General features: G+C 53.9%; 1 protein-coding gene across 1 annotated transcript; it reads left to right on the forward strand.

Moving 5' to 3' along the window:
- Nucleotides 1-61: 61 nt before the first annotated feature.
- Dusp7 (dual specificity phosphatase 7) lies at nucleotides 62-7,304 on the forward strand. Its single transcript, XM_031344770.1, has 3 exons — nucleotides 62-742; nucleotides 2,145-2,579; nucleotides 5,270-7,304. The coding sequence occupies exons 1-3, from the start codon at nucleotides 223-225 to the stop codon at nucleotides 5,575-5,577; spliced, it is 1,263 nt and encodes a 420-aa protein (XP_031200630.1). The 5' UTR covers nucleotides 62-222; the 3' UTR covers nucleotides 5,578-7,304.
- The last annotated feature ends 12,571 nt before the right edge of the window (nucleotides 7,305-19,875 follow it).

Below are 19,875 nucleotides of genomic sequence, written 5' to 3' on the forward strand. Positions count from 1 at the left end.
CGGGCGCGCGGCCGCGGGAGCCGCGGTTTAATTGGGGCTGTCAGGCCGCGGCACGCGCGGAGGGCCGGCCGGGCGGGACTGAGGCCGGAGGCTGGGAGGCCGGGGCGGCGGGCGCGCGGCTCGGCGGGAGGCGGGCGCCCGGAGACGCGGCTGGGGCCAGCGCGGCCGGGGCGCCGTCCCTGGGCTGGGTTGCCCGGCCCCGGCCCCGGCCCCGGGATCCCCATGAAAAACCAGCTCCGCGGGCCCCCAGTGCGGGCGCACATGTCGACTTCGGGGGCGGCGGCGGCGGCTGGGGGCACCCGGGCGGGGTCGGAGCCCGGTGCGGGATCTGGGTCCGGCGCAGGCATCGGAGCGGGAGCGACGACGGGAGCGGGGGCCATGCCCTGCAAGAGCGCCGAGTGGCTGCAGGAGGAGCTGGAGGCGCGCGGTGGCGCGTCCCTGCTGCTGCTGGATTGCCGGCCGCACGAGCTCTTCGAATCGTCGCACATTGAGACGGCCATCAACCTGGCCATCCCGGGTCTCATGCTGCGCCGCCTGCGCAAAGGCAACCTGCCCATCCGCTCCATCATTCCCAACCATGCCGACAAGGAGCGCTTCGCCACGCGCTGCAAGGCGGCCACCGTGCTGCTCTACGACGAGGCCACGGCTGAGTGGCAACCCGAGCCCGGCGCCCCCGCCTCAGTTCTCGGCCTGCTCCTGCAGAAGCTGCGAGACGACGGCTGCCAGGCCTACTACCTCCAAGGTGAGGACAGAACCTAGACCCCAGACGGCATTGGAGCTGCGCCTCTGCTCCCTGGCGCCCTCGCTGCAGGCTGTTTCCTTTCCACTCGCTTGGCCAGGCCGGGCGCCACGTCGCCCCTGGTCCGAATCCGCCCTTCTGGGAGCCATCCCCTAAGGTGTAGATTTAGCAAGGCACAGGGAACCCAATCTGTGTTCTCTTCCTCAGCAGCATTCAGTCGCTGAAACAAACTTTTCCTTTCCTATTTATTTATTTTTCTCTGTGGATGGGTAGACAACAGCGCACAGGCAGGCTCCAGCTGAGCTCGGAGGAAGCGAGAGACCGCTGCTGGAACCCAGAAAGGAGCAAGGCTCACAGGCTAGCGTGGAATTTGTGTCATTAGGAAGCTAGGATCGGGAAGGCACCTTTCACAGTATCACCCACCTTTCCTGTGCATGGGGCCCGTTTATGTTGGTTTCTCTGGGATCCGAGTATGACTCCTATCAGTCAAGATTACGGCTTCTTGGGGGCACTTTGGCAGATGTGTGGGCAGCGGCCCAGGTGTGTGTGTGTGTGTGTGTGTGTGTTGGGGTGTGGGGGGTGGTCCTCAGTTCCCTGCCCCTGAGTTTATAGAAGGGGGAGGCAGGCAGCCTGCCGGCCGTGGGGTGAGGGGAGCTATTGGCTGCAGCCGGTGTTTCCAATTAACATTCCAAAATGGCCTCTTGCTGGCAGCAGACAGGCTGGGAGGGGAGGGGAGTCCTGCGGCACCCTCGGGTGCCGCAGGGCCATGTCTAGCTGCATGGTGCTCCTTGTGTCTCCTGTCCTTGTATAGTACCCATGACCCCCTCTCTTTGGGTCACATGCAATGTGTAGGGTGCTTGTTCTGGGGAAGGGCTCCAGAGAAAAGTGGATTGCTACTACCCATTTCCCCACTTGCTGGGGAAGAGGACTTCACACCACCCTCCCCAAGTGTGGTTGCTTGGACTCTTGTCTCCAACTGGCTCATATGTGTTCTGGCTCCTCTCTCTTTGGAATAGGGGTTTGCTGACCTACAGGTGCTGGCCTGTGATGGGATTGTTGGCCTTTCTTTGCCCGTTAGCCACTACTGAGCCACTACTGGGTCAGGTGTGTTGGTATATGTGGGAGCTATGGAACAGAAATGAGCTGGTACCTGACCTCAGATGCTCTACATCAAGCGACAGGGCCAGTGTACTTTAACGGTTATGGAACCAGCTCCAAGCTTAGGCCTCAGTTCCCTTATCTGTGAAGTGGTAATAGTTGAGAACGTGAGTGGGTACATGTGTGATGTATTTGGCATGGTCACATTGTCCTTTGACATGGGGAATCCTGGCCATTAATAGTCTTTTGTGGCCCATTTGGACTCACCAGATCCCCCCTCCACCCCCCAATCTCGCCCTGATCACAGGTGGTTTCAACAAGTTCCAGACGGAATACTCAGAGCATTGTGAGACTAATGTGGACAGCTCGTCCTCCCCGAGTGGCTCACCACCCACCTCCGTGCTGGGCCTGGGGGGTCTGCGCATCAGCTCTGACTGCTCAGATGGCGAGTCAGACCGAGAGCTGCCCAGCAGTGCCACTGAGTCGGATGGCAGCCCTGTGCCATCCAGCCAGCCGGCCTTTCCAGTCCAGATCCTGCCCTACCTCTACCTCGGCTGTGCCAAGGACTCTACTAACCTGGATGTACTTGGCAAGTACGGCATCAAATATATCCTCAATGTCACACCCAACCTGCCCAACGCCTTTGAGCATGGTGGCGAGTTCACCTACAAGCAAATCCCCATCTCTGACCACTGGAGCCAGAACCTCTCTCAGTTCTTCCCCGAGGCCATCAGCTTCATTGGTAGGTGTCTTTGTCTGGGCAGAGTGAGTGAGTGAGTGGGTGGGTGGGTGGGTAGGTGGGCGAGGCAAGATGTGTGAGGGACGCTGGGTATCGCCCCTGCCCAACTGGGTACCTCTGGGCCTGTCAAGACCTGTGTGTGCTCTGCATGTGCTGGCGTGTGCCTGTGGGTGTACCCGTGCTTGCTGTGACTCACAGAGTCCCTCGGGCCCCTCTACCTGTTAGGACCTGAGCAGTCCCCCAAATCCTGGATTCCCCCAGCTCTTGGTACCTATTGGACTCCCTGGTCCAACCTATGTTTTTCTGGCTTTGCTGTAGTTTCAAGCGTAGCAAGCTGGAACATCACAGTGCACAGACTCCCACGGGTCTCACTTGCTCTGCTTCACGCCTCGGCACATGTGTCTCTGCAGGATGGGGTTGTCACGATGCCTCTTTTGGCTTTATTATGCTTCTGAAAGGGCTAGGAGGTAGCCCAGGGAACCAGACTGATCCTAAACTGACATGGTCTTCGGACATGGGTTGTCCTCTAGTGCCCCTGTGGCATCCAGATGCTCTTAGCTGCTTGTATAGAGAAGGTGGGGGCAGCTTGAGGAAGGCCTCTGTCCCCGACCTCAGCTGGCTCAGGCTCCTTCTCCTCCTCCTTCCTCCTTGACCAGCTGGCCTGGAGGTCATCTCTTCTGGCCTCAGGTCTTAACCAGGCAGCCAGGAGAGGGCACAGGCTCGGGATAAACATAAACCTTGTGCTCTCTGAGCCTGGTACTTGTGTTTCTGCCCAGCCTCCAGAGTCAGGGTGAGGGAGGACCTGGGCAGTGTTTTCCAGATTGATGGCCACTGTGTCCAGCTGAGGGCGTTTAGTATCAGCTGGGCCGGGCTAACTTTAACAACAGGAAGTGGGAGGCTTCCCCGCCTCATCCGCTTACTGGGAACCAAAACTAGGTGCCCGGGCTGGGAGGAAGGAAGGAAGCTGAGGTCTGGGGGAGGGGCTGCCTAGCGTTTCCAACCCTGCCCCAGGGGACAGAGCCAAGCACTCTGGAGGTGCTGCCTCAGCATTTCAGCTCCCACAAAAAAAGGGAAGGTACAGAGAGAAGGACCCCAGGTTGTTTAGGACTAAAGCCAGGATTGTGGATGGCTTTATTCTTAAAAGCTCTCCTCTATTTCTGGTGAGAAACAAGGAGAAAGAGACCAGGATGCAGAGGTGGAAGGTTCCCAGGTAGGATAAGTGAAGAAATCAGCACCCCTCCAACCCCCTAATTAGGACTCCCTGAGCCAGGACTGAGCCATGCTCTCAAAACTCTAAGGAAAAGTTTCAGTGTGGGTCATCTGGGAGTGACCCTACCATATCACTCTAGGGGGCAGACAACACAAAGACCACCAGTGTCCACCAAGTGCAGCTCAGAGCAATGGGCCTGTGCAAAGGTGGCACTGAGCCACATGTAGGAGATGGTGCAACCTGGTCCTGATGCCTGGAGAGTGACAACCCATCCTTCCCTCACCCTTTTCCCAAATTTCAAAGTCAGACCACTTGACTCCTTATAGAGCCACATCTACCACCTGTCCTGCCCCTAGTACCAGGAGCCGTCGGCCAGGCTGCTAGTCCTACTGTTTCCTTAGGAATAGGTCCCCTAGATGAACAGAGACGAGGGGAGCTTGGCCAGGCCAGAGACAGTAAAGAATAACTGGTGAATGTGTCCTGTGGAGAGCATCAGTTCTCAGCTGTGTGCCTGGCGCAGGAGTCGTGGAGGCAGGGACCGTAAGGAGCCTAGGACTGTCACTTGTTAGCTCATGTCCCTAGTAGGTGTGGTATAGAAAGAAGCTACTGCTGTGGGGTGTAGGGGAGAAGAGCCCGGTGACACTACTGTTCAGTAGCTCAGTCAGTATTTGCAGAGGCCATGCTATGTCTCAGACAGAGGTGTCCTTGGTGGCCCTGGAGGAACCTGGAAAGGTGTGGCAGGAGATGTTGTTCTCATCCCTGGGTCTTCAGGAGACTGAGTACCCACTCAGTATATGGCAGTGTTGGTCTTGGCTGCCCACTTCCTCCCACGGGTGCCTGCTCCAAGCTCTCATCCCAGGATGTGCTGAGAGTCCCCAAGGGAGCGGGTGTGGGGTGGAAGGACCCTCTGTGAACTCTTGTCACTTCATTTCTACATCTGTTTTCACTTTAATACAATGGGCTGACTGGCTGTGGTGTCATCAGGAGGATGTGGGTAACACCCTGTGTACCACTTGTGGCCATGTGATCCCAGGGGTGACAGTAATTTGTGCCTGGTGAACCCTCCCCCCCCCCTTGCCTCAGTTCCCTACGAAAGCACTGACAAATACCTGGACAGTGTTAGGGGACACCTTTCATTCCAGCAGTCTAGCAGTCAGAGGCAAGGCAGATCTCTGAGTTCAAGGCCAGCCTGGTCTACAGAGTTCTGAGACAGCCATAGCTACACAGAGAAACCCTGTGTAAAAAAAAAAAAAAATCGGGCTGCATTATGGAGGATGCTGAGACCCAGCGGTGGTCAGGGTGGTCAGCACGGTATTGTCCAGTACCCCATCTGCGCTGGGCTTTCTTGGGCCTCTGAAGTGTCTGCCTGTGCCAGCCAGCCGCTAAGCTCTCCTCTGTGCCTCTGCCCTCCTGTGTGACCCATCCACCTGTCCTGGGGGTTTCTTGGAGATGGCTCTGCTCTGACCATGTCCCTGTGTTTCAGATGAAGCCCGCTCCAAGAAGTGTGGTGTCTTGGTGCACTGCCTAGCAGGCATCAGCCGTTCAGTGACAGTTACGGTAGCCTACCTGATGCAGAAGATGAACCTGTCCCTCAACGACGCCTATGACTTCGTCAAGAGGAAAAAGTCTAACATCTCGCCCAACTTCAACTTCATGGGGCAGCTGCTGGACTTTGAGCGGACGCTGGGGCTCAGTAGCCCATGCGACAACCACACACCCAGTGAACAGCTCTACTTCTCCACACCCACCAACCATAACCTGTTCCCGATCAACACGCTCGAGTCCACGTGAGGCCTGATGTGCTGATGGGTGCAGTACCGGGGTCTCCCAGCCCTCCACGGGGCCTGGTGGGGACCTTAGCCTGCTGCCCCTCTGGCCTGAAGAACCCACAGATGTCACCTGTGTCCAGAGAACCAGGCTGAGCAGTGGCTGAGCTCCCATGCCATCCCGTGCAGGGCTCACAGCAAGGCCGCCTGTGACAGCACTTGCCGGATGGCCTCAGCTTTCCAGATGTTGCTGTGGCGAGCATTGGCCTCAGCTTTCAGACTTGTGGCTTGGGGGCCAGTAGGGCCTTGCCTCTGCCCCAGGACATCCATCCTGCTGATGGCCCAGCCATTCTGGCTATTTTTAAAGACATATCCACAGACCTGAGTTTGCTACTTTTGGCAGGTAAATCCGAGCTCACTGGAGCAGAGAGTGTTCAAGCTCTTCTTGGTTTTTCTTTTCTCTTCCTTCCTTTTTTTTTTTTTTTTTTTTTTAACGAAAGTGTTATTTTTCAGGCTAAATGCAACAATGGATTGTATAAACCAATATTTCACCCCTTTCTTAGAGTGACGGAGAGAGAGGGAGAGGTGTCCTCAGTTTCTTTTCAAACCATCAGTGTATTTTGTTTTCAATGGAAAAGACAAACATCATGTCCTTGACCAAATGTGTTTTGCACATGTGTGAAGTCTGATTTCCCAGCAGGCCATTCTCGAAGGGTGGGTTGTCACTCTCCAGGCATCAGGACCAGGTTGTACCATCTCCTACATGTGGCTCAGTGCCACCTTTGCACAGGCCCATTGCTCTGAGCTGCACCTGGTGGGCACTGGTGGTCTTTGTGTTGTCTGCCCCCCTGTCAACCTTCCGAGAGTCCCGCAGACCTCTCTGCCAAGTCCTACTGGAGGTGGTGCTGCAGGGGAGTGCCAAGCAGTAGTAGCATTAGCCATCTGGGCTCAGCTCCTCAGAGGGCTGGACCCTGGCTCTTTTATAACTTGCCTACCACTTCTGTCCTCATCTCTGTCTCTTAACTGGGAATAGAGGCCTACAGTGCCTGAGTAACACCTTCCCAGTCCCTCATCTCTGCTGTAGGCTCCATCGAGGTCCGCTCCCAGCCCCCTTGTCCAGGTGCACACCTGCCCTGACCTGGTGTTGCCCATGCCTTTACTTGCAGGCAACCTATACCTATTGAGCCCAAGAACTGGGGCAGGTGGGGCAAGGACTGGCCAGTGGGGGTGAGAGGCCCCCACCCCAGGACCCATAGCACAAAGCCACGGGCTCCATAATGTTCCCCCGGTTTCATCGCTTCTCAAGCCTTGCTTCTCCCTGGGCCCCAGGGGGGGACAGGAAGAGCTGGGGTCCTGATGGGACCCACACCCGCAGTGGCCACTGACTGAGGCCACATCTTACCCCACAGAGGTGGTTTTCAGGGATTCTTTAGGGAAGCTGTTTAAAATCTTGCCACAGTGGAGGAGTTGACAAAAAACTTCTATTCTGTACATGGTATGTTTCTCTCTCTCTCTCTCTCTCCCTCCCTCTCTCTCTCATTTTAAAAAAGAAAACCCAGAAACATGGATCAGAGTACAAATGAGGGTATGCCAGAGGGTGGCCAGTTTTGCTTTAAGATCTTATGAAGGAAAGTTTGTGACCCTACATACATATATATATATACACACAGACACACACACACATATATATATATCCCGAGCCAGCAACGGGACTTTGTTTATATTGCAAATAAATATTATTTTTTCTTTAAATGGAGTCCTGGTGTTCACTAAGGGCCTGGGAAGATGAGGCAGGAGTGGTGTTGTCAGTCCCTGTGATTGTAGCCCTCATCTTGCCTAGAGTCAGCCAGGAGGTGCTCAAATATAGGACCTAGCAGCAAGGGCTACTGGATGGAAGCAAATCCAAGCTGGGCAGTGGGGATGCACACCTCTAATACTAGCTAGCACTCAGGCAGAGGAGGCGGACCTCTGCGTTTGAGGCCAACCTGGTCTACTCAGAGAAACCCTGTTTTGAAAAATAGAAAGCAGAGCCAAGCCCACTGAGATGCTGAACTCTTCTCCTGTTTGGTCTGATGAGCACCTGTTTTTCTGCTGAGGGCATGGGCACGCTGGGGGCAGGCGAGAGCAGTGTGCTCGGGCCTTCATTGGGGCTCCCACTCTTAAACAGGCTACAGCTGGAAGCAAGAAAAAGGATCCGGGGGCTGGAGAGAGGGCTCAGCGGTTAGGAGCACTGACGGCCCCTCCTAGAGATCCTTAGTTCAATTCCCAGCACCCACATGGTGGCTCACAACCATCTGTATGTAATGGGATCTGATGCCGTTGTCTGGTGTCTGAACGACAGTGTACTCACATATATATAAAAATAAATACTTAAAAAATTAAAAGGAAAGCGGCTCTGGAGAACAGGGATCACAGTGGGCAACAGGCCTCCTTGTTGGGCTGCTTCAGAATCCCTTATCCCCTTTACCTCTGCCTGCATCAGGTGGACACAGGTGCAAGGTGGGTAGGCAGGCCCAGCATCTCCCAGGCTTTGGTCCACTGTTGTCCTGGCTCCTCTCTGACCCTGTCTTGTTGCTGGCCCACAGCCGCAGAGCACCAGAGCCGTCACCACCCTCACAGCTTGGCTTATGACAGAGGGGTCAGGCTCAGTGCTGGGCCCGGCGGCCTGAATTCAGTGCTCAGGACTCTGAGTGAAGGACCTCACATCCCTGCAGGCTGAGGACCAATGAAGTGGGGTTCTCGCACTCCTGGCAGAGAGGCGGTTGCTACTTTTGCTGTCAGGGTTCCTCAGGGCCCTGGTCCCTCTGTGCCAGGGGAAGGCAAGGGTGGGTGGGTGTCTGAGAAGGCAGAGACTGCCCCTTTGTTCCCTCTCAGTGCCCTTGCCTGGGGCTAGGGAAGCCCTCGGGTGCCTGGCTGGGGGCTGGGCCCTTCACAGGCCGAGTAAGTGCCTGGCAGTGCCAGTGTGCCCAAGGACATTATGGGGGTGGGAACAGCAGTGACTTCCTGAGCAGACTCCTCAAGCTCAAGACTGAGATGAGAGCTTGAGAGTGCGAGAAGGGGGCCAACCCCACTCTTCCCAACCATGAAATAAATCTTAAGCGCAGTGGTCTGTCTCAGACCCACAGGAACCCTCGTTCTTTGGAAATTCTGCCCTCACACGCTGCCTGCTAAGGCTGGGGGTGGGGAGCAGTGCTGTGCTTCAGATTATGGCTGACACTATGCCTCGTCTGGAGCCTTAGGCCAGGCTGTGCAGCTCTAGATCCTAGACTCCAACCTTATGGACTCTGGAGTTGTTTTTCTACCCTGTCACAGCCAAATCCCATCCATGGGTTCTGAACATTTCAAACCCAACCTCAGCTGGGCCCCCAGACACCAGCCCCCCTGAACTTCGGGTGAACACTTATACTCTGGCCATTCTACCCTGTCGCTCACTCTCCTGACCCTCTCTTATCCCTGCAAGGTCCCTGTTTCTGCCTTCTCAGACTCTTCCCCAGGAACCCAAAGAGTTCCACTTCTTTGTCACTTTTTAGCATTCTCAGGGGAGAAGGATCCAAGCCACTTACTCACGGGCACATTCATGCACCAGCCATTTCCTGTGCTGGCTGGGCAGTCCCAGGAATGGGAACATGCCCCAGGGAAAGTACTGTGATGTCAGCCTGGGTGGTAGGATAATGGGCCCTCAACTTGTCTTCTGATAAATGAATCAGATTGCAACAGCAAAAGTGACTAAGGCTGGACACCAAGAAGAACTTGAAGCACTATGAACTAGTCATCTTGGGGGCGTGGGGATAGGGGGCTGGTGCTGTGACAAGGAGACCACAGGAAAGATGAACATTTCCCCTGATGGTCCCGATCTGAGCTAGGATAGGAAAGACAGTCTTTAGGATAGATAGGGCCACTTTACCTACCTGCTACCCCTTAAGACTGAAAACACTCGGCGTCTCCTGAGTCGGCTGAGGAGGGGTGGTGGTAGGCTGTGATGGAACCTCTAAGTGCCATGGTTACTGCCCAGCCCACTTGGGTGCTGCGATTGTGTGGCTCACCATGGCCACCAACACCTCCTCCAAACAAGCTGCATGCTCTGCGTAGGAGTCTTAGCGTGAACCTCTGGACATCCTGTTAAGTGAAAGCACCGGGTTCTGGCTCTTGACACTTTGTTCCACCTCTGTCCTGTGTACCACCAAGACAGGACTTTCCTACCCTGGAAGCCTCCTGGATGGGTCCTGCCTGATATCAGAGACCTCGTAGACCCAAGGAGGCCTGAGGCTCTTCAGGTACCCTCACAGTGGGGCAGAGGGGTACCACAGAGCGAGTCAGCTCTCACCCTGTTGCCTGTCTTTTTCTCAAAGCCTTGCCTCTGCCATCAGTCTGGAAGCATTCCTCCCTCAGGCCCCGCGAGAGGCCAGACACACATACTCCTGTGTGCACATGAGGCCTCCTCATTTCCCAGGCCGAACAGGTCCAAGCAAGTCCTACAGAGATGAAGGAGAGCCTGTCTCTGACTTATAGCTTCCTCCCATCCTTTAATGCCCTGAGTGACATCAGCCCTTCCCAGACCTGGACAATAAATCCCAGCACTTAAAAGCTCTCAGGGCCTTATCCTCATTGTCTGTTGACTGAGCCGCATGAGCCCCTGTCAAGGACTTTAGGCCATGCAGGTCCAACAGGAGCAGTTCTTTTCCACATGGGGCCCCAAAGCCAGGAAACCTCTTAAGGGAGCAAAGGCCCCCTAAGTGACTTCCAGTTCAAAGCTATCTGGATCTAACTGTCATTGTCAGATACTCTAGTCACTGAGTGGCAAGTGGCCTGAAGTGCAAATGTACAGGTCAAGGGATGGTGAGGAGGCTGGATAGTCATTCAGGGCTGGTCAGAAGGGCTGGGTCACAGCTCAGGAGCAGACTGTGAGAGGACATATGTTCTCTACCAACAGGACTTGGCCCCATGGGAAGCGGATGTCACATGAGAGCAGAGGGTCCCAACTGGTCTGGCTCTGTGTCCGGAGCCTGAATCCTGACTGCCAGCCTCATGGGTCCAAGCCTCAGGTTCTTGTTGCTAGGAAGATAAGATGGTTTAATCAGGAGGATTTGAATCCCGATGCCTAGCATCCATAGAAATGCCAGTCACTGCGGTGTGCAACTGTTAACCCAGCTAGGAAGGCAGAGACAGAAGGTTCCCTCAAGCTTGCTGGCCAGCCCAGTCCAACTGAATCAGCGTGTGCTTGGATGTTCAGTAAAAGACTCTGTCTCAAAAAATAAGGCGCAAGAGCCATTGCAAAAAGCCTCTGGTAGCTGGGCATTGGTGGCGTCCACCTTTGATCCCAGAACTTGGGAGGCAGAGGCAGGCGGATTTCTGAGTTCAAGGCCAGCCTGGTCTACAGAGTGAGTTCCAGAACAGCCAGGGCTACACAGAGAAACCCTGTCTTGAAAAAAACAAAACAAAACAAAACCTCTGGTCTGCTCACATATGCCCACAAACACATGGATGCACATGAATATGTTCACACGCGCGCGCGCACACACACACACACACACACACACACACACACACACACACAGAGTGACCCTTAGCTGGGGTTTTTATGGGTCTCCCTATTCATATCTTCTATGGGGAGTTCGTGCCAACCTTTACCGTGCTCTACACTGAGCACCCAGGAGAGGTAGCATCCTTAAGGCTCTTCCTTCTGCTGCTGCCTCCCAGGAAAGCACAGCCATGATGGCCCTCCTCAGTCAGGAACAGTGAGCCACAGGGATGGTCATTTGCATAGGACCTTTCCACCCCTGCTGAAGGGCACCTTTCAGGGGACAGCCACAGTTCATTGAGACCTTGGGTAGACCACCCTCATAGGATCTTTACTCAGCCTGATGATGGTAATGATCTGGAGAGACCTGGCCGTGAAATTCAGATCCTCAGTCTTATCCCAAGGACTGGACAGCTTGGCCTCAGTACCCACGAGGTCTCCAGGGGCCACTGCCTAGCTTAAGAGAGCCAGTGCTAGGCCTTTTCCCACTCTGGCATCAGACTCCTCCACGGTGGCCTCTCTGTCTTCCTGTTCCTCCTCTCTCCCCAGGGGGCACCCTCCTCCACTTACTTCTGAGGTCCAGGGGAAGTCAAAATTTTCTTAGCAGAGCGTACTTAGCCTCACGTCCCAGTTCCACTAACTGCTCTGGTCTGGAAACCATTCAAACCATGGATTCTGGCTATTCTCGTGTGGCCATTAGGAAAGGCCTTTATCCCAGCCTACCCCCTTCCACTCTTGTCCATGTGGCCATTAGGAAAGGAAGGCCTTTATCCCAGCCTACCCCCTTTCACTCTTGTCTTTAGATCTGCTCATTTCCTATCTCCCATGCTAGCTTCCCAACCCACCCACCCCCACCCCACCCCCGCTTAGCCCAGCATCTCTGTGAGCCCCTTCCAGTCCCTGTAACCAAGGCCCACTTTCTATCTAGCTCTGCCTCTTTTCCTCTCTGAAGAGCTGGAAGCTGGGAATGCTGTGTGCTGTGCATGGGAAAAGCCCAGAAGCAAAGCCTTGCCCATACCTAATCCCAGACCCCTAGAGCCAGAGCTCTGCTTTTCTCTACCCTGTCCCTGCAAAGTGGGGGAAGCTGAATGATAACCGACCCCCTTGGTCGCTAGTAGTTCTGATAATCCAACTTCTGCCCTTCTATACCTCTGGGCAGAGAGTCTGCGTGTGATTTCTGTACATCTGTGATTCTCTCTCCCTTGGGCATCGTGCCCAGAAGCAGCATTTCTGGGGCAAACACCTGTGTTCTGTTTTTTTGACTTGGCTTCCAAAGGGAAAGAACAGGGCTATTTGGCTTTCCTGATGGCCTATTGTTGCTGACTTGCGAAAGCCAAAAGTCAGCTGTCCCTGGCAGAAGCTAGAGACCTAGCTAAGCACCCCTCCTTGGCCCGAGCCCTTGCCTGGCCTGCCCTGCCTCTCCTGGTTGGCCCTGCCTGAGGGCTATGCTGACTGCTGGGATCCCCAGCTATTCTCACTGCAGCAAGAGTAATGGTAATAATAACATACTCAGCGTGGCCCTCGCTCTAGGTCTGGGTGTCCTGCAGGCTTAAGATGATAAACTCATTTAATCCTCCCCGCAGCCTTCAGAGGGAAGGGCTGGGCTAGCCTTGATGGACAGATGAGAAAGCTGAGATAAAGCAGTATAGCTGCGGCCCTGGTGGGGAAGGTGCTACACTAGGTAGGCTCGGGCTAGTAGAGGAAAGGGACCTTCGGTGTTTGAGATTTTTTTTTTTTTTTAATTTGTTTGTGTGGTCATAGGTGCACTTGGGCATGCTTGTGGAGGCAACGGGAACAACCTGCTGGAGTCACCTCTCTCTGTTCATCATGGGGTCCTAGGGATAGAACTCCAGTTGTCAGGCTTGGCAGCAAGTACAATGACCCATCTCACAGGCTCCTAAAGGGGTTGTTGGTCTCCATTCCCCTCCAAAGCCATAGCAATCAAGAGAAGCAGCTGAAGTAGGACATAGAGGCCCCACCAGTGCATCTGTGGGTCACTGGGATGGGGACACTTAGCAATGGTAAGGGGAGCTTGGAAGTGTGGGGCCAGTGCTACCCTGCTACAGCCCATAAGCTGGAGGGACAGAAAGGTGGAGGCACCAGCTCTAACCCAAAGCATCCCGGGAAACTTCCCAAAAGAGGCAACATCTTTCAGTGAACCCGAACCCTCTGAGCATCCTGCCTCCAGTCCTTGCTCTGTGTGTGTGTGTGTGTGTGTGTGTGTGAGTGTGAGTGTGTGTGTAAGTGTATGTGAGTATGTGAGTGTGAGTGTGAGAGTGTGTGAGTGAGTGTGTGTGTAAGAGTTTGTGAGTGAGTGAGTCTGAGTGTGTGTGAGTGAGTGTGAGTGTGTGTGAGTATGTAAGTGTGTGTGAGTGTATGTGAGTATGTGTGTGAGTGTGTATGTGTGTGAGTGTGTATGAGTGTGAATGTGTGAGTGTGTGTGAGTGTGTGTGTGTGTGTGTGTGTGTGTGTGTGTGTCTTTCTGGAATGTAGAACCACTCACTGTCCCTTTCAAACGCCTACCTCTTACCTGGCTTTTTTCTGAGCCCATCTCCAATACCCCCACATCTAGGAAGTCTTTCCCTAAACTCATTCTCCAAGTTAGGGACTGATGTCTCTTCTGGTTTCCATGGGCCCCAGTGCAGAATCAATTCTGGGCCAGGCTCAGCTGGCCATCCCCTGGGCCACCTGGGGAACATGATGAGCTCTTAAGTATCTGTCTGTGTGAACATACCTCATGAGGTATGGCCTAGGTCCCCAGAGGGGTTGTCCCCTTTCATGCCTGCATATGGCCGGGTGACCCAATCCTGCCTGTCCAGGCTTACAAAGGAGATGGCACTGGGTACCCCCATGGTGCTGCTCCCCTGCCTCGCCCCACCCTGATTGCTCTCCTGCCCTTGGCCAGGCTCCAGCCAGAGAAGGTTCTGGTCACTCTTGTTCAAAATGATCTGCTATTGCCTCAGCTAAGTGGAGGGGTCTGGAAGCCACACTAATTGATTAATTAAACCCTCTCGGTTAATTAGCTACATTCCTCCAGGGAAAGAAGTCAAGAGCTGAGCCAAAGCCTAGTTGGGACTGGGGGAGGGGTTCATTAGCTGGGGTCAGGCCCAGCCCAAAACTTCATGCTTGATGGTTGGGAAGGCATGGAGAGAGGAGGGCTGGAGAGGTGTGTAGACGAGTTCTGGGCCCTGGAGCCAGCTGGTCCACCTGGGGGGTGAGGGGGTGAGGCACGTGGGGAAGAAGGGGCCTTTAGCTTTGTCCTGGACTCTGAGCACATTCCTGAGCATACACATCGTGAGCTGGAACCTAGGGGATAGTTAGCCTTAGGGGAAGAGAGAAAATCAGAGGAGAATCCAGGAACAGAGGGCTGAGAATGCATCTAGCAGGGTAAAGCCTGCACAGGGCTGGGGGATCCAGGTAGTCCTGTCCCCTGCTTTGAATGCCAGCACCAGAACATAAAATTTGGGCTGTGGGGGCAGGCTGCAGCAGGTTTGAAGCAGGGGCAGCACCTGATCAGGTTTAGGTTTTAGAAAGAGTCCAGGGGAAGCGCTTGGAGAAACAGGAGAAGGGTGGGACCTGGAGCAGAGGGGCTTCAGGCACCCATGGAGCCAGGACACCCATCCGGTCTGGGACTAGCATCAGATAACCTCCCACAGCCTTGGGATATGAATGTCACTCAGTATGTTTCCTTGACCCAGGACGAAGTACCTTCTTCACCTCTGAGCTCTCGTGGCACTTACAGGCACTGAGGTGCACCTGCGGGTGAAGTGCCCAGCTCCCATGGATAAGCACCACCATTCAGGATCTGCGGAATTCTGATTCCAGGGTCGCAGAGGGACACCTGTGTCTAGCCTGGCTCAAGAGGAAGAGGGATTGGCCATGGGTCAGAGGCAGAAAGCCCAGGACATCCCGAGCAGCCACAGGCAGCAGGCAAGGGCTACAGCCTTGGCATAAAGCCTGCCTTGGGCTGGTCCTCCAGCTCCCTGAGTGGCTGCCCAAGTGGGAACAATGACCCTTTCACGTCACGCCTCCTCCAGTCACAGCAACTTTGGCGCCGCAGGACAAAGGGGCCATTTCATCATTGTTGGGTTGGATCAACAGCCTGCCCGACAGAGCTCTACTGCCCCCCACCCAGCCAGGCCCAGAACTCTGTCTGGTCCAACCTCATGGGTCCCAGAGACCCTCCTGATCCTCATCTTCCTTCTTCTGGCTTACTGTGAGAATGCTAGACCCGCTTCTGAGCCTCTATCTTTCTGTGTGGAAAGAGCAGTGTGCTATCAGGCTCCATTCAAGTTGACCACACTGAGATGTACCATCATCTACCTGTGTCTTCTATCCCCATTCTGCCCTGGTCCCAAGGATGGAGCAGCACCGAGGTGGAGCAGTACGACATAGCCTTTGGAAAGGGCCCTGTCCGGAAGGTACAGAAAGGAGACCCTTGTCTGAGTCCTTGTCCCCTGCCTGGGCCTTCTGGGGCTAGTGGCTTTCCATCATGTGAGCTAGTCTGAGGCCAGAGTTACTCATTTTGGGGTTAGCCTCAGCCCACTGTGGATACCTGACTGCACAGAGACCCAAGAGGTTGGCTTGAGTCTGGCTTGGCTAAGAAGAGACGTATAGGAGGTCTTACCTTGTGAAGAGACACACAGTCTCCAACGATCAGCACTAGAATCCTGCCATCTGGGGCCCAACGTCCCCACAGAGAAGCAGGGGCTGTGGGACACAGGGCAGGTTGTGGTCCCATGCACCTTTGGGCCTGAAGACCACAAATAGCAAGTCCCATGGGTCCAGAGATCCAGAGAGTCAAGGCAATGGCTCTGGGGATCACAGCTGCTCACAAGAGCCCACAGGGTAAGCCACTCAGGCAGCCTGTTCCAACAGGAGCATTCAGCCATGGGCACAGAGTCAGGACCCCAAGAGTGGGACACACTGGCACAGTGAACCATCATGCTGACTTCGCAGGTAAGAACCTGAGTTCCTGAGTTAGTGTGGTCTGAACCACACTGACAGGGTTGGAATGCCTCGGCAGTTAAGAGCACATACTGTGTTTGAGTTTGGTCTCCAGCATCCATAGCTTACAACTCTAGCTCCAGGGAATTGCAGTGCCAGCCACCTCGGATACCCCAACATGTGTGTGCGCTTCCACCACATACACATAATTTCCTCTTCTTTTTGGTTTTTTGAGACAGGGTTTCTCTATACAGCTCTGGGTGTCCTAGAACTTGCTATGTACACCAGGCTGGCCTCAAACTCAGAGATCTACCTGCCTCTGCCTCCCAAGTGCTGGGATTAAAGGCGTATGCCACTACTGTCCAGATACACATATATATTTTAAAAAGTAAAAATAAATCTGTTTGTTTGTTTGTTTGTTGTTTTTCAAGACAGGCTTTCTCTGTGCAGCCCTGGCTGTCCTGGAACTCACTCTGTAGACCAGGCTGGCCTCGAACTCAGAAATCCACCTGCCTCTGCCTCCCAAGTGCTGGGATTAAAGGCGTGTGCCACTATGCCTGGCTTTTTTTGTTTGGTTAGTTTGTTTAAAATAAATCTTGGGCTGGAGAGATGGCTCAGCGGGTAAGAGCACTGACTACTCTTCCGAAAGTCCTGAGTTCAAATCCCAGCAACCACATGGTGGCTCACAACCACCCGTAATGAGATCGGACACCCTCTTCTGGTGCTCCTGAAGACAGCAGCAACAGTGTACTTATTTATAATAATAAATAAATCTAAGAATAAATATGCATACTGTGATATCTAACCTCTGGCAGGTAAAGGACATAGTTAAGGAGGGAGCTGGAACATGGGACTAGGCTTGGGGCAGCTGCTGGGCAGCAGGACAGACATGAAGGTCAAACGCGGCATGTGTGGGTGTGAGAGCCTGCTGGGCTGGGCTGCCTCCACAGTTTCTGCCGCCATAGTCCCTGCAGGCCTGGCGGCCCTACACAGGCATTGCCCATTTACCCTGCCTCACTTCCTCTGACTAAGACTGAAGAATTACCCCTTCAGGGAAGTAGAGCCCTGGCACCCATCAGCAGGAAGTGCCCAGCTCAGCCTTCCCCAGAGCCACGTGCCTTGGCATCCTCATCTGGGCTCTTGCCCAGGCTTTGTCGGAGCATAGGGTTGGAGGTGCTGCCTTTTCTGAAGGTTGCTGAGTTCAGCCTGGGCCATCATGAGACAGTCTGGGGTAGAAGGGGGTACCCTCTCACACAAGGCTGGCCAAGGATTCCCTTGCCCTTGATGCCAGCCTTGCTGACACCCTACTTTTTAGAAATCTTAGTGTCTAAGAACCCAGGGTTTTGAGAGAAAGTCAAGTAAGTGCTCAGCCCCCCGCCGACGAGCAAGGCCTGGACTTTCAGGCACTTGGGTAGTGCCTTGCAGGACCAGTGTCTATCCAGGGAACTGAGAGGGTGAGAGTGCCTCAAGGCCTGGAGAAATGGGAGCCTGGCCTACAGACAGTGGAGACCAACCCCCTCTAGGATGCATAAAGGATCGGGGTGAAATAGTGTGAGACTTGGACTTTGAGCAGCTTCTAGATTGAGGGCACCTGCCCAAATAGGGCTGTCCTAAAGAGAGACCACTGAAACCCAAAGGAGAAGTGCAGTAAACCACAGAGATCCTCAGAAGGTCCAGGAGGGTAAATCTCTGAATTCTTACTGTGGCTCTACTCCTGAAGGGACACAAGCTTGCAGCCACATCCTGTTGGGTCTTGGTCTCAGTGTCTCCTAAGGCTGCTCGTTGGCCAGACTATTGATGATGATCCTGCTTCAGACTCCTGAGTTCTTGCGAAATAACTGGCTAAGCCAAACACTCGAGTGTCTTGTAGCCAGCAGGCCCAGTCAGCATGTTTGCAACAAGTTCCTATGAGAGGATTCCACTCTGTCCTCCCATGGAGTGTCAGTCTGAGAAGGACACAGAGGGCAGTCAGCATTGTAGCTGAGCAAGATGACAAGGTACTCGTAGATGGAACAGGCTGCCCCAGACCTGTGTAACACTCACACCGAGGCTTACGCAGAGGGACCTGAAAGCATTTCACCACTCGAACCATAGAATAATCCAGCCCTGGGGTGGACATGGAACAAATAGCCCCATAGCCAGCAACATGCAGCCCTGAAACTCCTTAGCACCTCCTTTCTTATATATGTTCGTTAATGCTGCCTGGGCTAGCCAGTGACTCCATGCTATGTGATCCAGGGCCAGCCGGCCCCGCTCTCTCTGGGCTGGAACTGCAATTCCTACACAGTGAGTTCCTGCCTCCTTAAAGGCTATAGGCAGAATCAGAAATCTCAGATGAGCAAAGGCCATGGAAGGCTTTGCCATCAGACTGACCTGGAGCCCACTGACAGAAGGGACCCTCTGTAGGACTCCTGGGTAGGTCACTTCACATCCCTTGAATGATGACAATGAAGATACCTCATTAGGCCTGGGGTGCCCGGGGGCCCCAGGGGAGATGAAGACAGCTCTTCCCAGGACAGTAGTAATGCATACACAGAAGATGCTCAAAAATTTTAGGAATGCAGGCTGTTGGGGCCAACTACGATGGGTTTTCTACCCGTCCCAGGCCATCACTCTATGGGTAGATGGCATTGGATTGTGGTGGCTCCTGGGTTCCGATCAGTGCCTGTTGCTGTTCATCTAAATTGCAAAGGCTTCTCCTGCTGAGGGGAGGGTCTGGGGTTGGGAGTTGTACTGTTGGGGCTGTGCAAAGTGCAAACAAACCTGCTGTGGCATCTCCCCCAACTAGAGAACACAGGACATAGAATGTACCCTGGTGACCCTGTAGAATGGTGGAAAGAACAGAATACCAAGCCACTGTGCCTAGTAGCAGAGCTAGAGGAGGGGTTCCACCAGTGAAGGAAGGTCCCCTGGCCATGATAGTCTGAGCCTGTGCCCTAGGGGATGCAGGGTCCTGAACCACTGGTAATGAGCTCTGCTATTGCCAGTGAAGAAGGGGTCTCCTTCCCTGACATCTGAGGGCAGCAGTGACCAAGTTGAAGACTTGGCTCAAGTTCCCCAACTTACTCTATTAGGTTCATTCTTACTATGAGTGTGGACACTGAGGCCAGTGTTCAATAAAATGGGGTGGGGTGGAGGACCCCTGTAGTGGAGATTTTGGAGTTTGAGTTTCTTTAAAAAACAAAACAAAACACAGAAATAAGAATGCGTTTTCATTTTAATCCCAGGTGTGGGATACAGGAGAACTTAAGATTGTTTACAGTAGCTGACTATGATTTGCCTTGTGCTCCAGCACAAGCATGATTTTGCCAGCTGCAGATTTCTGTGATTGTGTGGTGTTTAGAATTCTGGGAACTTTTTAGAAGGTATATAAATGCTGGGACCCTGAGAGAGAGGTGGGGTGGGTTGTTGGTTGTTTGTGGTTTTTAATAGTGGTACATAAAGAAGAAACAACAAGAAAAAAGTAGATTTTTTTTTTTTCTTCAAGACAGGGTTTCTCTGTGTAGCCCTGGCTGTCCTGGAACTCACTCTGTAGACCAGGCTGGCTTCAAACTCAGAAATCTACCTGCCTCTGCCTCCCAAGTGCTAAGACTAAAGGCATGCGCCACTGCTGCCTGGTGAAATTAGATATCTTGATGGCGAAGATCAAACTTGCCCCAAGGAACTCTACACTCCTAAGCAGTAGTCTAATGATAACATTGCCCCCTTTCACCTCTATCCTTTCTCTATCTAGAGGGGTTGAAGGGATGGAATGGGGCAGAAAAAGGTCTAAGAAAGAAGAGCCACGGCTTGAAGAGATGGCTCAGCAGTTAAGAGCACTGACTGCTCTTCCGAAGGTCCTGAGTTCAAATCCCAGCA

This window comes from Mastomys coucha, unplaced genomic scaffold, assembly GCF_008632895.1.
Source record: "Mastomys coucha isolate ucsf_1 unplaced genomic scaffold, UCSF_Mcou_1 pScaffold23, whole genome shotgun sequence".
Taxonomy (NCBI): Eukaryota; Metazoa; Chordata; class Mammalia; order Rodentia; family Muridae; genus Mastomys; species Mastomys coucha.

Excerpts from the sequence above, each read along its gene's own strand:
- Dusp7 (XM_031344770.1), top strand. The coding sequence starts at position 223 with ATGAAAAACCAGCTCCGCGGGCCCCCAGTGCGGGCGCACATGTCGACT. Across the intron at positions 743-2,144 it reads CCAGGCCTACTACCTCCAAG|GTGGTTTCAACAAGTTCCAG; the intron begins GTGAGGACAGAA and ends CCCTGATCACAG. Across the intron at positions 2,580-5,269 it reads CGAGGCCATCAGCTTCATTG|ATGAAGCCCGCTCCAAGAAG; the intron begins GTAGGTGTCTTT and ends CCTGTGTTTCAG.